Below are 23,807 nucleotides of genomic sequence, written 5' to 3' on the forward strand. Positions count from 1 at the left end.
GGAGCTTCATAAAAGTTCCTGGAAATTTTCGGATGCTAAAGAACCGCTTTGAGGTTCTTAAAGTTTCCAGTAAGCTCCCATATTTTCAGCGTATTAACTTCCCTTACTTTCCCGCAGTTTGTTTATGTTTATTTAGAAAGATGAGTAGACACCCTGTAGCTAGAGAAAGACGATTAAAAGTCAAAAAGCAAGGAATGATCAAACTTGAAATAAATTCACGCTATAAAAATTGAAAATAGTGACTGATTACAATAAAAAGTAACTTGGCCTTAAAAAAAGAGACTTTTTAGTGACTGGCTTGAAAAAAGTGACCAAGACACTAAAAAGTGACTCGCTACCAGTCCTGTTGCTATGATTTGACAGCTCGACTCAAGGGGAAGGACTTTAATGCGAGTGTCTCTTTAGCTGAGAGTTACTCAGAGTAACTCTGATTTGTTCTGATCTGCATCGGAAAAAATAAAGAACTAGGCATATCTCGAGTAACATTTGAAAAGGGCCTATAATCAAAATGTAAACAAATCGATTTTTGATACCATTCTATAGCACCGCTTGATAGCTACCAATCGTGTAGGAATGTTGCGCATAACTGGTAAAAATCATTATAAATAACTTGATTATCAAAACTTACTTGGGTGTTGTACTGAACTGTAGAAATGCTAACATTAAAAACTTAGATTTTCTTATAAAGGAATCATTTAGATTATTTACAATTCATTTTCTGGTTTGTTTATATTTTGATTGTAGGCCCTTTTAAAATGTTACGCGAGATAGGAATTAAAATGATTAAAAAGGCAGAGATTATTTACAAACGATTTTCTGGATTGTTTTATGATAAAAAAAACTTAGTGTCCGCTTTCTGGCTTGCTTGGAGCTGCAACCTGAGTGTGACTCCGATGATGAGGAAACATTACTCTGTATCCCGATGTTTGATTCGGATTTTATTATTCAAGACAGTTAAAATCAACAACAGTAAAATCTCGCGTAACATTTGAAAATGGCCTATCCTCGTTGATCGATTTTTTTCACCGACTTTCTCTTTGGTTTACCACGGCAACATAAACGAATTTCTCTCTAAGCTCGCAGCACAGTTTGACAGAAGATGATGTTAGCTTGCGCTTGAAACAACATATCCAATGGGCAATTCATTTGCACTCGGATTATTCGCGAAAGAGAAAATCGATGAAGAGAATCGATCAACAATGATAGGCCCTTTTCTCGTGTTGCGCGAGAAATATAAGTCAAACGAGGTTAAATATCCAGCTGAAGATTTAAAAAAAGACTTAAACGAACCTTAAACACGAATTGTTGTCAAGAAATAAATAAGACCTTTTGCAAAAATCCACTAGCAATGAGAGAAAGATAGTTTCTCAGAGTACCTCTAGAGAGCTCTAATTTTTTCACTGTAGACCCCCCCACGGCTCGACTAGCTGCAAAGATGTTGTCTTTGGCAATGTTGCTCAAATATGCAAGACCTACACTCCCGATCATAATTTTGGGGTCACCTTTTAAAAAACATGTAGGGGAAATGTCTCTAATGTTGGCCTATGGATCTAAGATTGGGCCCATCGCTAAAAATCTGCTATTTATCAATTTTATCTAGATGAACGCGTTATTGGGACGTTACTAATAGATATTTTTGGTTGCTATTGAAAATTTAATCGATTGCTGAATTTATGTATGGACCCAAATTAGGGACACTTAGGCCGACATTACCTTCATTTCCCCTATATGTTGTTTTGCTTATATCTCTGTCATTTTACGACCTATTTTCGATCTTTATTGGTCATTTAAAAAGTATTGAGTGAAATTTAGTTCCCGATCATAAAGGGTCACCCTAAAAAAAATTACAAAAGTTTTGTGCTCATATCTCTGTCATTTCACGTCTAATTTTCGTTCTCATTAGGTCATTTGAAAGGTGTTCAATAAAAATTACTTCGTACATAAATAGCTCAATTTACTTTTCAGATTTTGTATACTACAAGTTCACCTAAAGTTACAGCACTTTTCAAAATTTACACTGCATAATCATGACTGATTTTCTCAAAATTGGGTCGGCCAAATTTTGAAATGAAAATGATTGACCAATTGCGCCAGTTTATCTGGAAATCCGTACTCGTGCATAATCTGCCATAACTGATCTCGATCGATTGTATCGTATGCGGATTTGAAATCGATGAACAAATGATGTGTGGGCACGTTGTATTCGCGGCATTTCTGCAGTACCTGCCGAAATGCGAAAATTTGGTCCGTGGTAGCACGGGCACCCATGAATCCCGCCTGGTATTGCCCCACGTACGCTCTTGCAAATGGTGACGAGCGGCGGTTATAGAATTTGGGAGAGTACCTTGTAGGCGGCGCTCAGCAGTGTGATCGCGCGGTAGTTGCAGCAATCCAACTTGTCGCCTTTTTTGTAGATTGGGCATACGACACCGTTCATCCACTCCTCCGGTAATATCTCCTCCTGGCAATTCTTGGCAATTAGCCAGTGCTTCACCACCGCATTTTAATAGCTCACTTGGTAGTTGCTTTGTTTTTCTTAAGCCGACCGATCTCCTCCTCAACTTCTTGAAGATCAGGGGCCGGTAGCCTATCGTCTTCTGCGCGTGCTCCAAGGTCTTTTGCCGTGCCACCTTCGTTTTCTGCTGCATCACCGTTGAGGTGCTCGTCATAGTACTGCTTCCACCTCTCAATCACCTCACACTCGTTCGTGAGAAGGTTACCGTCCAAGTCCTTGCACATATCGGCTTGCGGCACTTAGCCTTTCCGTGAACTAGTTAGCTTCTCGTAGTACTTCCGTGTGTCGTTTACGCGGTACAGATTTTCCATCGCCTCGCGATCTCGGTCTTCCTGCTGACGCCACTTCCTTCGGAAAGAGAGTTCCCGGAATGTCTGTCAAAACTCAGAGCAATATTTAATATTTCACTGAGTTTTGACAGACGTTCAGTTAATGGAATTCAAGGTAAATTAGTAGGAGTTAAGACAACAACTCGGGGAACTTCTTAATAGCTCTGGGAACTATTTAGGCTGTGTTCCATTTGGTGAATTTTCACTTAAATTTGACTTTACTTCCCTTCCAAAGAAAGGCGTGACCAGAGATGTTATACCTCAGAACATCCCGGCGGCGCCGACTGGGATTGAACCCAGGCCGGCTGGGGTGAGAGATAATCATGCTTACCACTAGACCACCAGCGCCGCTTGAAACCTTTCTAGAATGTGTACACGAGTTCTATTGTATATTTTAGTCAATATGAACATGTGATTCTAGTGTAATGAATGAATGTAAGCGGTGATGTAGTGATAAGCGTGATTGGCTCTCACCCAGAAGGCCTGGGTTCAATCCCAGTCGGCGCCGCCGGTCCAGATGTGGGAGCTACCTTCCTGGAGTCGGTAGCATTGGTACTCAGTATGGAAAACAAGATCGACGGAAAACAAATCAAGGGAAAAAAATAATGAAAATAACAATAGAATACTTGAATCAAATTTTACGAAACTTTTAAGATTTTTAACTTCTCAGTCTCGGAACTCTTCGAATACTTATAAACTCTTAGTTTGTACTGTTCTTGCGGCAAACAACAATGATAATTAAGTGATGCTTTGATCGTTTCCACAGTTTCCATTCAAAGTTGAAGTTTTGTCAAAGCTGCATTGTAATCGACTTTTTCCACATAACTAAATGCCATTTTCCATTCACAGAACGAGTCCCGGAATCATACAAAATACATTTAATGTTGCAATGATTCTGATTAACCATACTAAGAGGTCTTGAAAAGTTGTCACAATCCTAAGGCATGATTTTAAGTTCAGTTATTAAAACATTTCCTAAGTCCCAGAATCGATGGGTCTCAGGTAACCTAGTCAGTTAAGGGGTAATACCGGAGGCGGCGGATTCGATTTCCGGTCCGGTCGAGGAATTCTCTTGGATTGGAAATTTTATCGACTTCCCTGGACATAGAGTATCATTGTGCTTGCCACACAATATACAAATGTATGCATTTGTTGGTATAGAAAACTCTCAATTAATAACTGTGAAAGTACATCTAGAAGACTAAGTTGAGAACCGAATTTGTATTTGCATGAGCATGAGCATGATTGACCGCCCACGGTTGCTACTCTGATCAGCTGTACTTACACAGAGAACCAATAGACGATGCTTGGGACTAGCAATCATCCTCAATGTGTAAAAACTGGTGATCTCAAACTAGGCAATACCAGCGCCGGCCGCGCCCGAACGCAGGTCAAGAAAGGAATGGGTAGGAATTTGTTGACGTGACACTCGCTATGATGGAAACCGAGAAATCCTCTCCACTTCCACGAGGAATCACTGGGATGTTGGATAAGAGGGTAGGGTTTGCAGCAGGGTTCGTTTTGGTAAACGATAAGCTGAATTGAAGTCCTAACGGTAGGGAGGGGCTCCTGTATAAATAAATAAAAAGGAATGATCTCACTCAAATAACCAAGTGACTAAGTTGAGAACCGAATTTGTATTTGTTTGAAATACAAACAACTTTTCCAAGTTGAACGATCTTGAAATATGTCCTAATCTTAGGTCTTGAACTACCCTAGAAGCCCCAAGACCTTGTAAATTTATCAAGTCTCACATATGGCAAAAGTAAGTAATTAACAGAAATCTCTTGATTGTTTGAAATTTTGTTAAGCACAGTAAAAAATTGTTTATTACATACACCCATATAGGCTATTTGTAGCAAAACAAAGCTAATTATCTCGATTCATGCATCTCCTGCTACAATGCAAGTACAGGTTGATACAGATGGAGAAAAAAAAATCACGAATCACTCCAATGCCTCAATCTAAATCTCTAATTGATAGATACTGACCGACAAATGATGGAACAAAATGAGCACAAGGCGTCTGATTGTCGATGATAACAGTTTAAATAATTTAAATACTGAACATTACAAGGGTATTTCGATGGTTACCAGTGCAATAGTAGACCAAAGCATCGCAGATGCCTCCCTACAGCAACCAACCGACCGGATGCGTAAAATTAGAGACTGGAATTGTAATAGAATCGAATCGACACGTCGTCGCCTCCCCCTCCGAAGAGCGCCAAATAATTACCCCAAAAGTGGTTCCTATCAAAATTAAAGAATTTACACACGCATCATCGGTGTCTAATATACCCTAATATACGATAGAGACTAGAGGGACGACCCCGGATCGAATCTGAATCCAATTCAAACCGACTGTACGGGGTCATAAAACCACCGATGGCTCTGACTGACTCCCAGCTCAGCATAAGGCACGTACACGATAGTCGAATTGCAAATCGGCTGATCGGTGCTGCTTGAAATCGAAAAATTTAATGTTTTTATGCGCGTGATACCGGATTTATTTGCACCACTCTCCTGGTGGTGTTTGTGTTCGTCGTTGTTTGTGTTGTGTTCGAAACGAATCTGTCAAAAGTCAAACGAAAAAGTGAGCGATGAATTTTTCCGCGGCGATTTTCTGGCTTCGACGCTGCTGGCTGCTGCATGCAGAGAGCAGACACAGTGAACCGACGGAGTGAACCACCATCACAAAGCGTCAGCTAGCGGCTCACGACTCACTTCCTTCGGATTCCGTCCGACCATCCGGCCGTGTCGTCACGATACGGCAGAGTCTCATCCATGAAAAATAACTACTCTTTTGATGAAGGAAAATGATTCACTTCATGCAATGAATAAATAATTATCTAGAACACACGCAAAACGGGTGGGACATTGGCACCCAACCCCCCCTCCCACGTGCACCTTTCATCCACCGTGGAGGGAGTAAACGCGAACGAAGGGGGATGTTATCATTTTTCTCGGGAACTATCCTATTACTCACTTGAACTTCCTGGTTATTTCCGCAAGATAGTTGTTGCTGCTGCTACTGGACTTTCGACCGGATCAATGTGTTGGTTTTCTCTCTTTTTATTTGAAGGTTGCGAGAAATGGCCTCCTGTAGAATGTTTCGTGGGTTGATCCCCGTGTGGCACTGCGTGCTGATCCTGTCCTAACGAAGAAAAGCTCCACCGCAGGCCTGATGCACCGAAATTAACACTTTTCACCGCACTCTCGAACCGTAGTATCCGCAAATCCACCTATCACCGTTATTCCCGCACACCGTAATTCCGCACGGAAACCCGAAAAGCAAAGAATCCGAATCCGTTTCGGTAGCGTCTGCTAAAGTGACAAAAATTTCACACTCTTTCTTCTTCTCGACGGCCGCGGAGTGGAGTTTCCTTTTCCTCATACACAGAAAAGAGATTATGAACGCTCTCACACTCACACGCGCTTGTCACTCATCATCACTGCCACCGCGCACACAGGAGCGAGTGTGATGGCACTACCCTGCGTTCGAAAACCCGTGTGGGAGTATGCGAGATTTTCTCGTACACAACAGCACGTGACGTCACGGATTTTCACCTACACACAGGTGCACTCGGGTGAATGATTTTTGTTGTGGCAGTGGATGAACCTCTCTGCAACCGCATCAGCGTTTATCGCTTCGGCTGTGTGCGTGCGCTTCGCCACCAACTCCTCACACACCCAAAAATAAAAACCCACAACAATCGGCATCCAACCAAACTTGGCGACAGCAAGTCTGCACGCAGTTTTTCGCAACTTTTCACTAAAATTCACATCAACCAACTATCACTCGCGGCGGCCGAACGTAGCACGGAACGGTTCACAACAGTTTTCACCGGGTTTGCGCGGGCTTGGTTGCCTTTCGGGACGATTTTTGCCGGAGCATATCCTCCGTTGTTTATCTTGAAGTGCGGTTTGGTACAAGTTTGTGTGTGGGAAGGGATGCGGCGCGGTAGTAAGAGAATGAACACACGCGACTTCGAATTCGAACTGGGAGAAATGAATGCGTTGTCCCGTTGCGGTAGGGATGCCATATTTTTATTTTTTCCTTGAAAATTTGAAATGTTTGAAAATTTATAAAAATGGCATATCAGGCATAACATTTGATAACGGCACAAAAGCATTTGTAAACAAACTTTCTAAGGCCCTTTACACGCGAACCAAAGTACGCCCACGCAAACCAATACCACTTTCGGAAAGGAGATAGTTGCTCCTGTCCGATGATGTTGTTGGTTTGCGTGGGCGTACTTTGGTTCGCGTGTAAAGGGCCTTAGAAAGTTTGTTTACAAATGCATTTGTGCCGTTATCAAATGTTATGCCTGATTGTCTGTGTCTTTGCCGAGGTCGTTGCAGGCAGAACGCACCGAAACCATCGCAGATATCGTGTTTTGTTTCTAATGAAACATACAACACGGTAACCAGCGTAAACAAATTAACGTGTGAAATTTCACACATTTCGTGAAAAAAGGGGCCCAAACCCAGCAAACGTCAATAGAAGTGTATTTTTTTATACATTTTTCAAGAACGGTTTTTACAGCAAAATGTGTAAAAAGTAATCATTTCTAGAACTAAAATATCAGGCATAACATTTGATAACGGCACAAAAGCATTTGTAAACAAACTTTCTAAGGCCCTTTACACGCGAACCAAAGTACGCCCACGCAAACCAATACCACTTTCGGAAAGGAGATAGTTGCTCCTGTCCGATGATGTTGTTGGTTTGCGTGGGCGTACTTTGGTTCGCGTGTAAAGGGCCTTAGAAAGTTTGTTTACAAATGCTTTTGTGCCGTTATCAAATGTTATGCCTGATATGATGGGTGCGCCGAGGTGCGCATGGTTTTTTTTAACTTCGGAGTTTTCTTATTTGTGTCAATGATAAAATAAAGATGCTCACCTCCCCTAATAAAAATGGTATGGTTAATTTGCTTAACGACGTGTTCTGGGTATCATCCAAACCATTTGTGGAATAGTTCAACGATTTGGGCTATCGTTTGATAATAGTTATTTTTATTAGGGTCACCGAGGTGAAAATTGTCACTTCACCATCACTTCACTGTCACCTCACCTCACACGCCGCGCAGAATAGGCCTATGTGTATTTTTTCACACATTTTAGGATCTCTAAATTTACACAATTTTTGACAGCTGAAATATAAAAAAAAAAGTGAATTTTTTTTTTACTCATTTATGTGTTTACGCCTAGGTTTACGCTGGCTACCGTGGCTTGGTTAAAAGTGACATTTCGTCAGTTATTTTCAAGGGTCGAAAATCCCGGTGTTACACGCAGATAAATGATTTTTAAATTCAAATGAATATATTTTTGGCTCAGGGCCCAATATATTTTTGGTCTTGATTCAAATATATTATTCGGTTAATTCAAAGAAAAATATTTTTGAATCAACAAACCAGTTGTAGAGACAATAATCTATTTGCTGATTCTAAAAATCAGTTTTGTTGATTCAAAAATATGTTTTGTTGAAATAGTGAAACAATATCAAGAGCAAATTTTCATTATGTCGTAAGTAACATTCGCACCAATCCGAGAAAAATAAAGTTTTGTTTTGATGACCGAAAAGTTATTCCTATTTCAAATTAAACACATATAATCTCATAGTGATAGCAATGTTTAACATATTTACCAGGGTTTTAATCATACAAATGCAAATCGCTAGCTTTCATGCTAAAAAATACTGGTTTTTGAGTCAAAAGTTATTATACGTCGTTTGGTGGCCCCTATTGTTACTTAAGTCAAAGTGTATTTACCAGGATATTCGGGAGAATTATCAATTACGTCTCCTTACGTGCAGCCCATTCATCATTTTAGGACCACCGAAATCATCTTAGCATCAAACAGTTCGATTTATTCACTTTAATAATAAGAAAGCGAAACGACGAACGTACACTTTTCACGGGTTTCCCAGTGCTGTTACTTAAGTCAAACGGCATCTCCATAGAAATCGGGTGACTTAAGTAACATCGAAAAATATTCTGATCGGAAGCTGATTACGTCAAAAAGCAATTTGACTGGTAAAAAATTTTAAAAATGGGATGTGATCCTATATTCGGACAGTATATAGTGTAATAGCAGGAGAATCGATTGACACTGATAGCTCGACTTTGTTTACCTTTGTTACTTTCGACGTAATGAAAATTTGCTCTTGATATGTTTGAATCAATAACAAAATACATTAGGCCCTGCACTCAAAAATATTATTAAACAATGATAGATTAAAAATAAATCAATTAATGATTTCGCCATATTTATACATTGAGTCGATTAAAATTTGCTTTCTAAATTATACTAAGTTCAAATAACGGTGTGGAATTCGTTCAGCGTATAATTGGAAAGCTATCAATCGCGTTAGTTTAAATTATGAAATCCATGGAAATGGCATTTTAATTGCACGAACTCCGTTCCTGTAGGAAGATCTAAAGGAATCAGCTACGAAAGAGGATAAAATCCAACTGTTTGGGGGACTGCTGAAGCTCAAGAATGAATCCAAAACGGAATTGTGATCAATCAACGGTGAGCTGACTGCATGGGACAGTTTTACGGAGTCCCTTGTGAGGCCTCAGTTTGCCGGTGCAAGGCAGCATGATTCGCACGAGCTGGTCAGACATTTACTGGAGAGCATGAGGATCAAAGTATTAAGGTAGTGAGCTACGTCGCTTTAAAGTGATGATGAATCTAATTCTTTCCTTTGTCCACAGATACCAACTGATGATCCTGCTTTCGTTCGGCTACAGCAGAACCTTCGAAAACTATATGAAGAAAAAAGTTAAATTTTACGGCGTGCAAGCAGCTGATCGGATCTTCCATCCGGAGCCGGTGTTCCGGGGCTTTCCTGTGTCAAGCCTCACCTGCCAGGATTCCTACCAGGTGTCCTCGCAATACGTCCGGAACCGGATTACGACTTTGGTGCTCGTTCTATGTAGAACCTACAAACCAATGAGCCATAAGAAGCGCCGACGTGTCACGAAAGTCAATCGTGTCGCTGCCAAGAAGGACAATAGCCTGCTCAATTCGAATGCCACGATTATGGGTGCCATAGGGCCAGAAATGGGAACGGATTCCGGTGCCGGTGGTGAGTCCGAGGCAGATGACGATGAAATGTTCGATGCAGATGTGGAAGACAATCTAACGGACTCGGGCACCATGCACGGAGCTAATACGAGCCAAATCTTTCTAATTGAAATAAAATACTCACCAGTATCTCTATTTTTAGTTATTATTTACAAAAGGAAAAAAATGAAGCATGCAATAAAATTAATGACAGCAGCATCAAAGCCCAAACACAAATTAATAACGATTATATATAGATAGAATACGTGCGCTTTATTCACTGCTATGTATAGAGCAATTTTATACTAAGTTCGTATTCTCATCCTTTAAACCCAGCAATGCGTCGGGCAGGAGAGTTGCGATTTAGCGTACATTTTAATCTATTTAGATTTAAAAATATTTTGAGTGTGCAACTAAAATCAACTCAAACCAGAACTAAGCCACAGTCAGCGTTGCCAGTATTCCAGATTTACCTGGATTTTCCAGATTTTCAGTCGCCTTGCCAGATACACAGACAGACCACGTATATTTCCAGATTTTTAAAATACTTTCCAAATTTTCCCAGATTTTTGCTACTTTAGTTATTAAAGGCCATTAACGTTGGAAATTATTGCAACATCGTACATGGAATTGTTACAACATGTTTGCATGTTAATGGGTTGCAGAATCATGAAAATTGAGACATTTCCTAAAGATTGTTGGGTGAAAAAATCCTTCAATTTTTTTTTAAATATCGGGCCTTTCTTATTTGGAATTTTTGTTTTGATTTTGGCTATTATTTTTTTTTGGAAACGGGGACTAGAAAAGGACTACCCTAATAAAAAATAACCATAAATGAACGATAACCCAAATCATTGAACTATTCCACAAATGGTTTGGATGATACCCAGAACACGTCGTTAAGCAAATAAACCATACAATTTTTATTAGGGTAGGGGACTAGAGAAATCGAAAACTGTCCAGGATTTTTTTTTTTTTTTTTTATATTAATTTATTTGTACAGGCTCAATCGAAACTGTCCAGGATTGAAAACAACAAATTGAGCTTTGGAAAGCTTTTGAATCTAGACAACTTCCAGGACTTTGAAGTATGTTCTTGAGATTTTTAAGGATTTAATTTAAGAATTAAATTTAAAATTAAAGGCATTTTTTGAAGTACTTGTGAGTATTGAGTTAGCAGTCTGAATTACTTTCGAATTCTGAATTGCTCTAGAATTTCATAATTCTAAGTACAGTGTGAAGTGAATTCCTTGTGAAATCATAGGAGGATTTCAAGTTTATTCTGAGTAGAGTTCCATAATTCTGATGACAATTGCTTGGTGATTTTGTGAAGAAATTAAATATAGCTCGGAAGAGAAATCATAGAAAATTCATAAGATTATACTTAAGGAACGTTGATGGCAAATTCAAGGAATTGCTGGGAGCATATGAAAGGAAATCTGAGAGGAATACAGCGAGGAATACAATGAGTATGCTGAAGCAAATCGTGAGAATAATTCCAATCGAATTCTGTCCAAGCTTTCTAGGGAGATTCATTTTAATTAAATTTTAAGAAAAAGTGTAACGGTCATTCTGAGGAGTGAAATTTTTAACAATATTCTAAGGGAATTTCATCGAGAAAATGGAGACAAAATAATGCGAGTTTTTTGGAATTATTACCAGTTTGGGGGAGTTATGAAATTGTAAAATGATATCTAAGAGATAACAAGAGATAATGCGTACCAAGAGAGTTTTTCTGAGAACTCCTCGGAGAACTCCTAGAATGCTGCTGAAAAAGTTTGGAGATTATCTAGATTATTTTAGGAGACTCCAGAAAAGAAATATGATGGAATTCTAGGATGATTCAAAGGGAACTCTGAAAAAATGTCGAAGATATCCTGTGAAAAGTTCCAAGTAAATTCTGACTAACAAAAAAATTTATAATATGAGTCGTAGAAAAATATAAATTACATAATTGAGAATCATTTCAAGATCCTGAGACTTCAAAAATTGAATGCGTCACTTTCATTTGAGTTATGTAATAAATTATTTTTTTGGCACTAAATTATTCGTAATGGTCATGCGTGGAAATACCTGTAGTTTAGGTAATAAGTGCGTGAGTACCACCATGTGAGGCTTTGGCTCTGACTTCAGCCAGGTGAATTTTTCATAAAATTAAAATTGCCTACTGGTATAAGTAGGTTTTATGTGTTGTATGTTGTCAAGAACTAAATTGTAAGTCTGACCAGCCTCAGGGTAATATTAGAATTAGTTAAAACTAATAAAATCTTTCAGACATATTCTGGTAGTGCATCAAATAGTACGGGCTACATCGACTTTTATAAATAAAATCCATTTCATCAAAGTTGCTTGATTCTTTGATTCTCATATTTAAAAAAAAAAGTTACAGTTTAAACATATTTTCTGCAGTATTTTACCCAAAATTTAACTCAAATTTGAAATTATCTATAAAGAATATTTAAACTTTTTGGGCACATTGTGCCAATACTTTGCTAACTTTTTGATGCTAACAAGTTATTCCTTTTTTTTTCATTATTTAACGTCGGTCTCTGTTCCGCAATCTAGTGCCAATCACCGACGAACATCGATTGCCATCCATTAAAGGCAATCGAATGTGCAGGAAGACAGCTTCCACACCTGCGTAGGATATCGAACCCATTCAACACACATGGGCCGGGACCAACGGCTTTACTTCCCTTCCGAAGGAAGACGTGACCAGAGATTTTTATGCCTCAGAAAAATCCCACCGACCTCGGCTGGGATTAAACCCAGACCCATTGAGGTGAGAAAGCAGTCACGCTTACCACTACACCACCGGCACCGGCTAACAAGTTATTTGCCTTATATAATTTATTTAGACATGTAATTCATAAACATTCTGGTACTTTCAATAAATTCCAGATGATTATACTGACCGATTTTTACGGGAGATTGGCACATCCATTTGATTTCAATAGCATTAGGTTAAAAACAGGACTTTTTAGGAGCATTCCAGATTTTATATTTTTACAGGTCCAGATTTTTCTGGCTGGCCACAGTGGACAAAATTTAACTTATACCCCGTTCACATTACAGCCTATATCACGTAATATAGGCTGCCTTGCAATGAGCACTCATATATAGGATTTCCAGTGAAAACTAAATGTATGCCACGCTCGGATAGCAGGATTATTCGATAATTTTCCATCGGTCCCTTTAAACAACGAGTTAAATTTAAGTTAAGTTTTAGTAGAATCCAAGTGAAATTTATGCGTCACTACACGGATAGAAATCTCCTTATACCTTTTGGCAAATTTCCATTGCTGATTATTCATAAAATGTATAAGTCAATTAATAAGCAGACGCCTTGCAAAAAGTTAATAAAGATCATGTGTCAAATGAAATGTATAAGCGGTCACATATACCTTTTATGCATTCTAATAGGACCTATGTGGTTTGTCTTATGGAATGTATAAGGCTGATGCTTTGGCAAAAATGTATAAGTGAAACACATGAATTAAATAATTGATTTTCGTTTCGTGTAGTGGCGGGAAATAGTACCAGTCGATGGTGATAAATTTATGACAGCCGGTTCAAATTCCAGCGTTTGAATCCAGCATTTTACGAGCGCTGATGGCTGAGTTTCTGGTAGGGAACATTCGATTTGATGTTTGGGTTATGTCATTTGACGTATAAACGATCAAATTTGACCGTTTACCGGTCAAACGACACAAGCCAAACTTCAAATCATATGTTCCCTACCAGAAACTCAGCTAGATTGTGGCGGCCATCAGCGCTCGTAAAATGCTGGATAATACATTATTGAAAAAAAAAAGTTCAAATAGTGGGATACGATCATTTTTATGAATGATACATGTAGGAAATTTGTCGAATCATGCAATGTTATGTGAATTTCCATTGCACTGTGATTGAAAGTTAATGAAAATGCGTTTTTTGATGCACCGATATTTTTAGGTTATGTTTTGTATGACTGCAGATTCCCATCCCAGTCCCGGGAAGGACTAGCGGTTTTAGAGACCCAGCATATTGTGTGCCTGGGCTACACCAGCAGAATGGGTTTGTTCTGCAAAGTTCCCATCCCGGAGAGCGGCCCCTTGAAATTAATCTCAAATTACCCCACGAAAACAAACTTTGGAACTAATATTCAACAAAGTCTGCTTCAACTAAATGATGTAGCATATTCGCTCTGTCCCTGTAAACAGTGGCACCCTTTCTCCACTGCGCGAATTTGTTGCTCACCGACTTCGGAACCCGAAAAAGTTGAAATTTGTTCTCGTTGCATCCCGGGATAATGCAACGATCTTGCAACAGCAATGAAAATGTTAGGCGGTGGAGCTTAACGTTTTAAAAAAATCAACTATTTTCCTGATTGCAAACAGTGATATCATTGAAATCATTTTTCATTTTGAAGAAGGCTACTTTTCTTACAATTTTACAAGCTTCTTGATCACGTACAAAAATATTCTGATATGAGTCACGTTTGACAGATGTTTTACATTTTTATCACCGCTACGACAACAGCGCCACGGGTGGCCGGTGGTTGGTTGGATTTGACAATTCCTCGGATAAGGATGTGTCGTTTCTCTTGAAACATGTTTTGAAAAGCTCGCACACAATGTGATGTGCAAATTTACAGTAGAAACGGTAAATCTGGCACCTCTGCCCAGCACCTTTTGATGGACGAGTGAACCAAATGAGATGAAGTGAACCGAGGTGAAGCAATCGGTTAAGTTGTGTGAGTGAAACCCATGTAAGATACAAGCAATTAGTGACGTCACTAATTGAGTTTACGTTGATTTTTTGGTTTACTAATACAACCATATTTCCCGATCTGCTTCACCTCTCTCTGTACCTACCTCATTTGAGTGAACCTCCTCGGTGCATGAACTCAGCTTGGGGTGGTTCCACAACAAAAAATGATTCCCGATTCCGTATTCCCATAAGAAAATGTGTGGGAAATCCGTTTTTGGAAGGAATATAGAAACTAGGGGTGTTTAACTCGAGTTTAGACGAGGCAAAATCTGGTGATCAACAATCAAGTGAATTGAAAGCAAATACAAAAAGTTGGTCATCGCCTTGAATCGTCTAAACCGGGTTTGAAGGATGCCAGTGATCTTGTCTTGGAATGGAACAATGAACCAGAGCTATGAATTTCGGACCTAAAACGAACAGACCTTTGACACCCAGGTTTTACACTCTACTTAAAAATGATGCTTTAAAAATAAATACACATTTACCATGAAAAAAATAAAATAAAATGGAAGAATGTCCCTCAGCTATTCAGCTCTGCATAGTTCGGTCCCAGCGCCAGACGGTGCCATCGTCACAGACACAAATCAGAATATCGCCATTCCTAGAGAAGGACGTCTGCCGAATGGCGGTCGTACATTTGGGATGATAGAGCTGGCTACACCTGGGATGCACAGGATCATCCGTGTCCAACTCCCAAATGTAGGTCTTACCATTTTGATTACCCAGTGCTAAAAATTTCTGCCAATAGTCCAACGAAAACCGGATGAACCAAATGTCACACTCCTTGTACTCGAGTGTAGTTAAAACCGTTGTCGTCGTATCATTGTTTTTTACTTCCACATCGTCGATCTTGCCCGCTTTCCAGCACACGATTGTGTTCTCGCACGACTTGGACAGGATGTAATCGCCCATCCATCTCACGCAGTCCACATAGTTCCGGTGGATGTCTCGCGTTGAGAAGACCGGAAAGTGTTCATTGACCGTCGGAAACCGATACATGGCTTTGGAAACGTTGAAAGTGTAACTACCCCGGATGGCGTCCTTCATGGTGTCCGTATCAAGACGCCACATCTTCAACGAGTGGTCCATCCCACAGGTTATGATTCTCGATCCCAGAATGTCGAAATCTGCACTCAGCACTTCGTCCCTGTGACCTTCCACACCACCGAAAACCGCTATGCACACGTCGGTTTTCGTGTTCCACAGACGCAGCGAATGGTCCTTACTGGCCGAAAGCAGCAGATAGTACTCCTTCGGGTGGAATTTGACCTCATTGATGGCGTGCCCATGGCCTATGTAGTGCTTAGCCGTGTTAAACGTTGCAGGGCTGAAAACCCGGATGACTCCCCGCAGCCCAGCTGCGGCCAGGATTGGACGTCCAGTTTCGCTCTCGTGCGACCACGCACAAGTGTAGAATATTTCGTCAACCTTAAATAAAAAACAAAAACCAGACATGATTTAAAATCAACTTTAATTTTACTCAACATACGTCAGGATCGGAATAGCACTGCAACAGTTTGAGATCTCCATTTTCCAAACACTGATATATCGTAACCCGATTGCTTCCGACGGCAGCGAACACTGGTAGTTCGCCCTTTTTCAAATTATGATTAAACTGGCATCCGAAAAGTGGCTGTGCGTGATCTTCCTTCACGTAGCACCTTAAAAAAAATTACAGAAAGGTTACAAGGTCAATGCATGCACCTATAAAAAAGATTGACCGCCCAGTACTCACGCAAATTTATAAAACGGTCGGGCCACTTTGGGTATTTTCTTCTTCGGTCGTCTGTGCTTCTTCCGGTTCGGATGGCTCTCGCTCCCATTGGAGGTGTTGTCGGTGCAAGTGCTACCAATGCTAGAAGTTTCATGCTGCTCACGGATACAAGGAAACAACACACACAAAGCATCAGAACGAGCGTCCTTTTAGTTTGTTAGTTTAAAAACATATTACCGCATCATCGTCCTCCTCACCGTCCGACGCGTCCACGATTGGAATATTTGCCGGATCGTCTTTTGTTCCGAGCTTCATTTCCGATGATATTTTGTAACTTTTAACTGGAATCAACTAATGAAAAAATCAATTAGGTTCTTGTGGGCAAGCACACCGGATAATTTATTTTCGCGGCTGTTGATGAAGGATTTTTTTTTTTCGAAGTGCATAGTAAACAGAAACCAAAACAAAGGGAAAGAAAGCGGTAAATTTGACGGATGAATTCGAAATTTTTGACATTCCAAGAAGAGCTGGGTGATACTGTTATACGAATTTTGAGCCTACACTCAAAAATATTACTAATCATAGAAAGGTTAAAAATTAACCATTTTATGATTTATCAATATTTAAACATTGATTTGATTATAATTTGGTTTCAGAATTACACTAAGTCGGAATAAAGGCATAGAAATCATTCACTTTGTATTAAGGTAAATATTTCGAGGACGCTCATAATGGTTTTCGATCGAGTCTTTATTTTTTCACGTCAATCTTGATTTCGTCGGTAGTTTAGTGGTCTAATATGAACCAATATACACAGCAAAAAAAAAATGTAATATCGATCAACGTAATTCAAGCTGATGTATGAAATAATGATGTAATAGCAAAAAGCAGATACAATATTACATCAATGGATGTAATTTTGTTCGCATTATCGATGTACATCGTACAATGTGATATTACACAACCGATGGATTGACCTGGTTGCATCAGTTTCGATGTAATATTCAACAACTTTTTTTGCTGTGTACCTAATTGATAGACACTTTCAACCAACAGGTAATGTAATAAAACATAATTTTAAAAATAAAAATAATATTCTTTTCCGTCCCTAAATGGTCCACATAATTTTCATTACAGGATTTGCTGAATTCCTGTGAAGAATCCGATCCAAGGGTTACGTAGAGCAATCACCATGTCATTACAACAATCGGTCTGAAGGTCAATCTATCGTGCGAGTATGAGGTAGGTCTATATCAAAGGGATTGATTCTTCATAGATCGTTAATTACTTATATCTGTTCCACATTTCAGCACCTTGGGCGGCTAGCATTCAACCTTTCGACACCATGGATGAACTGCACTTCCGATAGGAGGACATCTCTCTGCACTTCAATTGTCAAATGGAACTGAAACTGGAGTACGAAAATAATTTGGCAGGCTCGGTTGAGAACGTTCAACACGACGCAGCTGCAAGACAATTTGTATTTTATCTTAAATTATTACAATAAAAATATAACTACATTAGTGCTGTTTACTTTTATTCATTATCAGTCACGACATAAAAAGCAATCAAAAAACGCATCCTGACGAATAAACGGTCTTAATACATCCTAAAAAATACCGCAACTTTATACTAAGCTTGCATTCTCTCTCTTTATACCAAGCTATGCGTCGGTCAGGAGAGTTGCGATTTAGCGTAACTTTTATACTATTTAGATTTCAATATGTTTTGAGTGTATAAAAATATCACGTAACATGCACAGCGAAAAAAAAAATGTAATATCCACTCAAAGATAAAATTTTACATGCATAGATTAAAACTTAATCATTTTCCAATTAAGTGATAAATAAACGATGCTTGGTATACAAATTATACCACAAGTTCAATAGTTTTTATACTAGAAGTGAATAAGCGAACAGTAATCACCCTATAGGCCTAACTTTGTCTGTCTCTAATAGTACGTTCAGACTACAGAGTTATAACATGTTATAGCGCTATCTTGATGGTGGTTTCTGTGTTGCAATTATTCGACAACCGTTATAACATGTTATAACTGCTCAGTCTGGCCAGCGTTTAACTCATTACAAAAAAAAGTGCAAGAAGATGGAAGGTTGAAACCATTTCAAGAAAATTGTGAATCATTAGGTTTTAGCTTGATTCCTGTGTATATTAGGTCAAGAACACTTCTGTTTTTAATGATATATTATCTCTATGGCGTAATAGTACGTTCAGACTACAGAGTTATAACATGTTATAGCGCTATCTTGATGGTGGTTTCTGTGTTGCAATTATTTGACAACCGTTATAACATGTTATAACTCTCCAGTCTGTACAGCGTTTAAGTCACTCAGCACATTGTGCCGAAATTATATTCGGCACATCCATCGGCACATTTTCGGCATAACTTCGGCACAATATCATAGGCAATAGATTGTTGCAAGGGGTGAGACAGCTTTGCTCTGAGTTGCTTTTTTTGCAGCAAGTAACTCGCGAGTAATTCACTGTACCTCAAAATTTAATCGACGTTCATCGATGTTTTTGTCTGGTCACTCCTTGGCTTACTCCGTTTATCCCTTTCACATATGAGTCTTGTTTATAAACAAAATAGAATTTTTTGACTACTGAAACGATGTGAATTCCAGATTTTGTTGAAATAAAAAATAGCTTTAAAGATGCTGGAAAAGCTTCGAAATGGGGCGCATTGGCGTGGATGTTCATCTGTTTCTCTGTGCCATTATGATCGCGCACGAAACTTCGTTTCCCTACGTTGTGATATTTTTTATATATAAAAACAGACCGGCTGTTGGGCCATCCTGCCATGGCGGAGGCATACGAACTATATGCATTTATTCATACGGTTGACAAATAATAACACAGTGACAATTATACATGGACAAGTGGTGACATCTATGGACAGGTAGTAGTATTATGTTATGCTAAGGGTAAAGGCGGTAAACGTCGCTTGCACGAACATACCGGCCCGCCAAACCAACGGTTTTAAAATAATATAATGATTTCGATGATTAATTCACTGGTCATTCTTCATTCTTCGTCGGTCGATGAATATTGATATGAAAAAAGTACACTGATGCAATCACGCAGGCAGATGAATATCCAACGTAGACACTTGCCCGTTGTCAATGAGCATCCGCCTCTAGCCAAATACTGAGCCGTTTGCAGCAGTATCGGAGGGTGAGCTAGATCCGAGCGGGATGCTCTGCTAGATGGCTACTTGAAAAGCCACACCATCGTAGCCGGTAGCGTAGTTGAATACTCCATAGCACACTGGTTTGATCACACAAATATACAAAGTTCTGGGATTTTTAACTTGGAAAATCACGTCACTTTCATTACGGTTCGCGCAATCCTGGTCACGGCACCATTGTTTGCGGCACCAAGTGCTTTTTATTCGTATTCCTCCGTTTCAAAACGTTGAATGTGAATTAACTGTAGGTAGGTGGACATATGCGATTTTCTCTCGTAAAATAACAACAGAAACATGAGTGGTAGGAAAGGGTTCTTGGTGATCTCAAGATTCTCAAAAGTAAATCCGATCCAACCAAGTACAGCATCATCGCTATAGACTTTGCTGACGAGAAACCGAAAAACGAAACATGCTTCGAATATAATGAATGATAGTTTAAAAAAAACAGTTTTCCTTCTGGATGAAATATTTTCTTTAAATAAGTTATGTTCAACTTCAACGGAGACTTCCTTTGACGGTGGTAGCAGAATCTCGGTGGTGTATCGCAGAAAACGGCCCATTTCATAAAATGAGGGGTTATTGGTTTTTCCTATGTTTCGAGGGGTGAATCGATTAGCTTGGGACCGAAGAAAGTACCAGAGCTGAGCCAAAAAGTTGAGCACGTTATTTCGAGACCTTCTAGTCTTAGAGTTACCTCCGAGGGGGGCGTCACATCTAAATCTCAAGTTTAGATGCTCAACAAATCTCACACTAGCGAATCAATCTTCGAAAAATCTTCTTTCATTTGTCGCATCTACTTGCATCGCTCATCATCTTTTTGCAGGAAATTTTCAGAATTGTCGTCAATCTTCTTTTTATCTACTCAGCGTGCGCGCAGCTAGCCACTGCAAAACACAATCTTTTTTGCATCGTAGATAGAGTCGCCCCCCTCGGTTACTGTAGTATATAAGACATGCAAGAGTCTCACGCACACTTTTGTGCATCTGGAGAACTCTATTAGTGATACACTGTCACCGCTGTCACTCACACAATCATCCACTCGATCTTGCTTTTCTCTCGATTAGTTTACCAAGCTCTTACTGTTTCCACAATTGCCACACATAGCTATACACATTTACGTATGCGCTGGTGAATACATGCCCCTCCGTACTGTTATGCTCCGTTCATTAGTGGCATCTTCAATAGGGATGTCTATTTTTTTATTGCAGTCATAATTTAATAAATAATTATGAAAAGGTGTGAGTACATTTATTTTTAATTTTATTTCTCTTGCATGTCTTATATACTACAGTTACCTCTATGGTTTTATCTAGCGGCAGGTTGTTGAACGTGGCAGGTTGTTAAAAGTGTTTCTTTCACTTTCGGCTTGTAATTTTAAAAGTGTATTTTTTTGAATAAAAGTCGAAAAACTGTCAAAAACCTCTTCATTGCAAAGTTTTTGACAGTACTGGACCACCGTTTCCCACCAAATTGGACATGTGAAAAAAAAACGAAACCAGCAGCTAACATGAGCAGCAGCAGTTTCTTCAAGTTTCCCACATTTTCATCCGCCGGCGCGCTTGTTTCTCTTCTGACGCTATCGAGTGGAAGTATCGGAAGGATATTCCAGTTACGGGATTTGGAGGTAGGTTGATGAAATTTTCGAATACTTTCGATCTTGTTTCTGATTTTACTAATTTATGTGTTTTGAGCAGTCTTGCCGGAAAGGAAGGCTACTCTCACCATCACCATCATCAACTGTATAATTTGCGTAAAATCGAAGACAACAAATCAAGAAGACTGGCAACTCTTCCATTTTCTCATACGAACGCTATTAGACACGTAAAATCGCGTCATCTGCCGCTCAAAGGTAAATGCTTCGAACGAATTTGATAGCAAAGATGTTAACAAAGTAGGCGTTGGATTGCTGTCTTGAACACTCCAATCAATTTTCTAGCGTTATTCCATATCAAGACACTGAAGAGAGCAGTCATACCAAGATAACTTTATCGTTAATAAAACTTGTTCATTGTTAAGTGTTGTCCTGGTTATTTCCTGTCCGCCCCATCCGCACCGTATTCCTGTAGGTTATGGGCTCGTCTACGAAGGAAGGCTCTGGAATTCCGCAGCTAAACGGATCGAACTTTGAGAACTGGCGTTTTCGCGTTCAACTCTACCTGGATGCGGCGGAAGTTTCAGAAGCGCTTACGGGGCAAGTTCCTGGTGCAACGGATGCTGGAAGAGCGAAGTTTATGCAGACAGATCGGAAAGCGAAGTCACTACTGGTCGGATTCCTTTCCGATGAATGTCTTGGCATAGTACGGGACAATGAGACGGCTCGCGATATGTGGAAGGCACTCGAAGACACCTTCGCGAAGAAGTCTGTGGCAAGTCAGACTCTGTTACGGAAGCAACTGGCAAGACTTCGGATGAATGAGGGTACTTCAATGCGGCATCATTTCCAGCAGTTCGACGACATCGTACGGCAGCTCAAGACCGCTGGTGCGAAATTGGAGGAGAACGATATGGTATCACAGTTATTTTTGACCCTTCCCGACAGCTACGACTCCATGGCTTTAGAGAATATAAACGAAAAGGACCTGACGTTGGAAACCGTGAAGCAACGATTGTTGGCGGAGGAATCCAAGCGGTCTGATCGGATGGAAGATTCTTGTGAAGATAGGAGTGCAGCGTTTGTCGGAGGACGAAATAAGAAGACCAAAAAGTTTACCGGAAAATGCCATCGTTGCCTCGATCGTTGCGGAAAGGTGGGACATATGCAAAAAGATTGCTATGTTAAGAAGCCAGAAGGTAAGGTGAATGCGGCCGTTAACAGCAAATCAGTTTAATTCATGGTGAACAAGATGCCGACGAAGACGGAACATAAGAGGTCAGTTTTCGTTGTGGATTCTGGATGCAGCGACCATCTGGTGAACACTTTGGAATGCATGCAGTCGGTGAGGAAACTCAAACAACCGTTCGTGATCGATGTAGCCAAAGATGGTGTTTCAATTATCGGAAACTACGAAGGTGAAGTTACTGGACTATCAAGAGAAGGTGTGAAGTTTGAAATGAAAAATGTGATTTTCGTGCCCGAGCTGAGATGAAACCTGCTATCCGTGAAGAAGATGTCCCAAGCGGGAATCGACGTACTATTCACAAGCCGTGGTGAAAAGCATCAAGCGATGATGAAAAAGAATGACTCAGTAATTGGAGTAGCGCATCTACGAGGTAATTTGTACGAATTGGATTTAAACTTGGACGTGTCAGGAGCTACCGCAAATCTATGCGCATCGGACGCTGGAAAACTCTGGCATCGTCGTTTGGGTCACGCCAGTCAGACCACGATGAACACGTTGGCCCGGTATAGTGTGGCGGAAGGATTTGGTCCGAAGGTCAATGCTATCGGGCTCTGTGACACTTGCGTGCTCGGTAAGCAATGCAGAGAACCCTTCGACGGAACTCGTGAAAGAGCTAGTCGTCTACTAGAGCGGATTCACTCGGACGTGTGTGTACCAATCAATCCTCCGGCCTGGGATGGATCGAAGTATTTTGTTTCATTCATCGACGATTATAGTCACTTTGCGTGTATCTATGTGATGAAGAAGAAGTCCGAGGTTTTTGGTCGTTTTCAAGAATACGAAGCGATGGTGACCGCCCAGTTCGAAAAACGAATCAGCAAGCTAACCGTGGATCAAGGGCGTGAGTACGGCTCTAAGAAACAAGAAGCATTCTACAAGCGAAAGGGGATTCAAATCCAGCCAACCGTAGCATATTCTCCGCAACAGAACGGAGTTGCCGAGAGGTTCAATCGAACGCTAATTGAAAAGGTAAGGACAATGCTGATCGACTCGAATATGCCCAAGTACATGTGGTCGGAAGCAGTGCTTACCGGTACGTATATATTAAATCGTTGCCCTACTGCTGCTCTATCGGACAACCGTACGCCTACTGAGTATTGGACCGGTGTGAAACCTGATCTATCGAAATTGAGGATTTTCGGATGCAAAGCATTTGCATGGGTGCCAGGTCAACTCCGGAAAAAGCTGGACAACAAGAGTCGCGAGGCGGTGATGGTGGGCTATGCTCCCAACGGATACCGCCTTTGGGATAGAACGTCAAGAAAAATCCTCGTAGCCCGTGACATCAAATTTGACGAGAATTCATTACCGTACGCTTTTGAAGACAGTCAAGATTCGAGGGTACCGTTGGTGATTCCAATGCTGTATCCGGCCGTCGAAGAT

The 23,807-nt window shown here is 40.1% G+C and overlaps 2 protein-coding genes and 1 long non-coding RNA gene across 3 annotated transcripts in view; 1 reads left to right on the forward strand and 2 right to left on the reverse strand.

Annotated features, from left to right (window-relative positions):
* Mad (Mothers against dpp) overlaps window positions 1–6,208 on the reverse strand; it is a 112,471-nt gene extending 106,263 nt beyond the window's left edge. Inside the window, exon 1 of the mRNA XM_065229576.1 lies at window positions 5,830–6,208. The gene's annotated coding sequence lies outside the window, so the exon portion shown is untranslated. The remainder of the gene's footprint in view (window positions 1–5,829) is intronic.
* LOC135707717 (uncharacterized) overlaps window positions 1–23,807 on the forward strand; it is a 335,458-nt gene that overhangs the window by 109,016 nt on the left and 202,635 nt on the right. The window lies entirely within an intron of this gene.
* Window positions 15,126–16,764, reverse strand: escl. The gene is made up of 4 exons (XM_065229615.1): window positions 16,617–16,764; window positions 16,401–16,534; window positions 16,155–16,326; window positions 15,126–16,093 (listed from the first exon to the last, which is right to left on the reverse strand). The coding sequence occupies exons 1-4, from the start codon at window positions 16,692–16,694 to the stop codon at window positions 15,194–15,196; spliced, it is 1,284 nt and encodes a 427-aa protein (XP_065085687.1). The 5' UTR covers window positions 16,695–16,764; the 3' UTR covers window positions 15,126–15,193.

The sequence above is a fragment of the Ochlerotatus camptorhynchus genome, unplaced genomic scaffold (assembly GCF_037179485.1).
Source record: "Ochlerotatus camptorhynchus isolate MF236.1 unplaced genomic scaffold, CSIRO-AGI_Acam_v1.1 ptg000316l, whole genome shotgun sequence".
NCBI classification, from domain to species: domain Eukaryota; kingdom Metazoa; phylum Arthropoda; class Insecta; order Diptera; family Culicidae; genus Ochlerotatus; species Ochlerotatus camptorhynchus.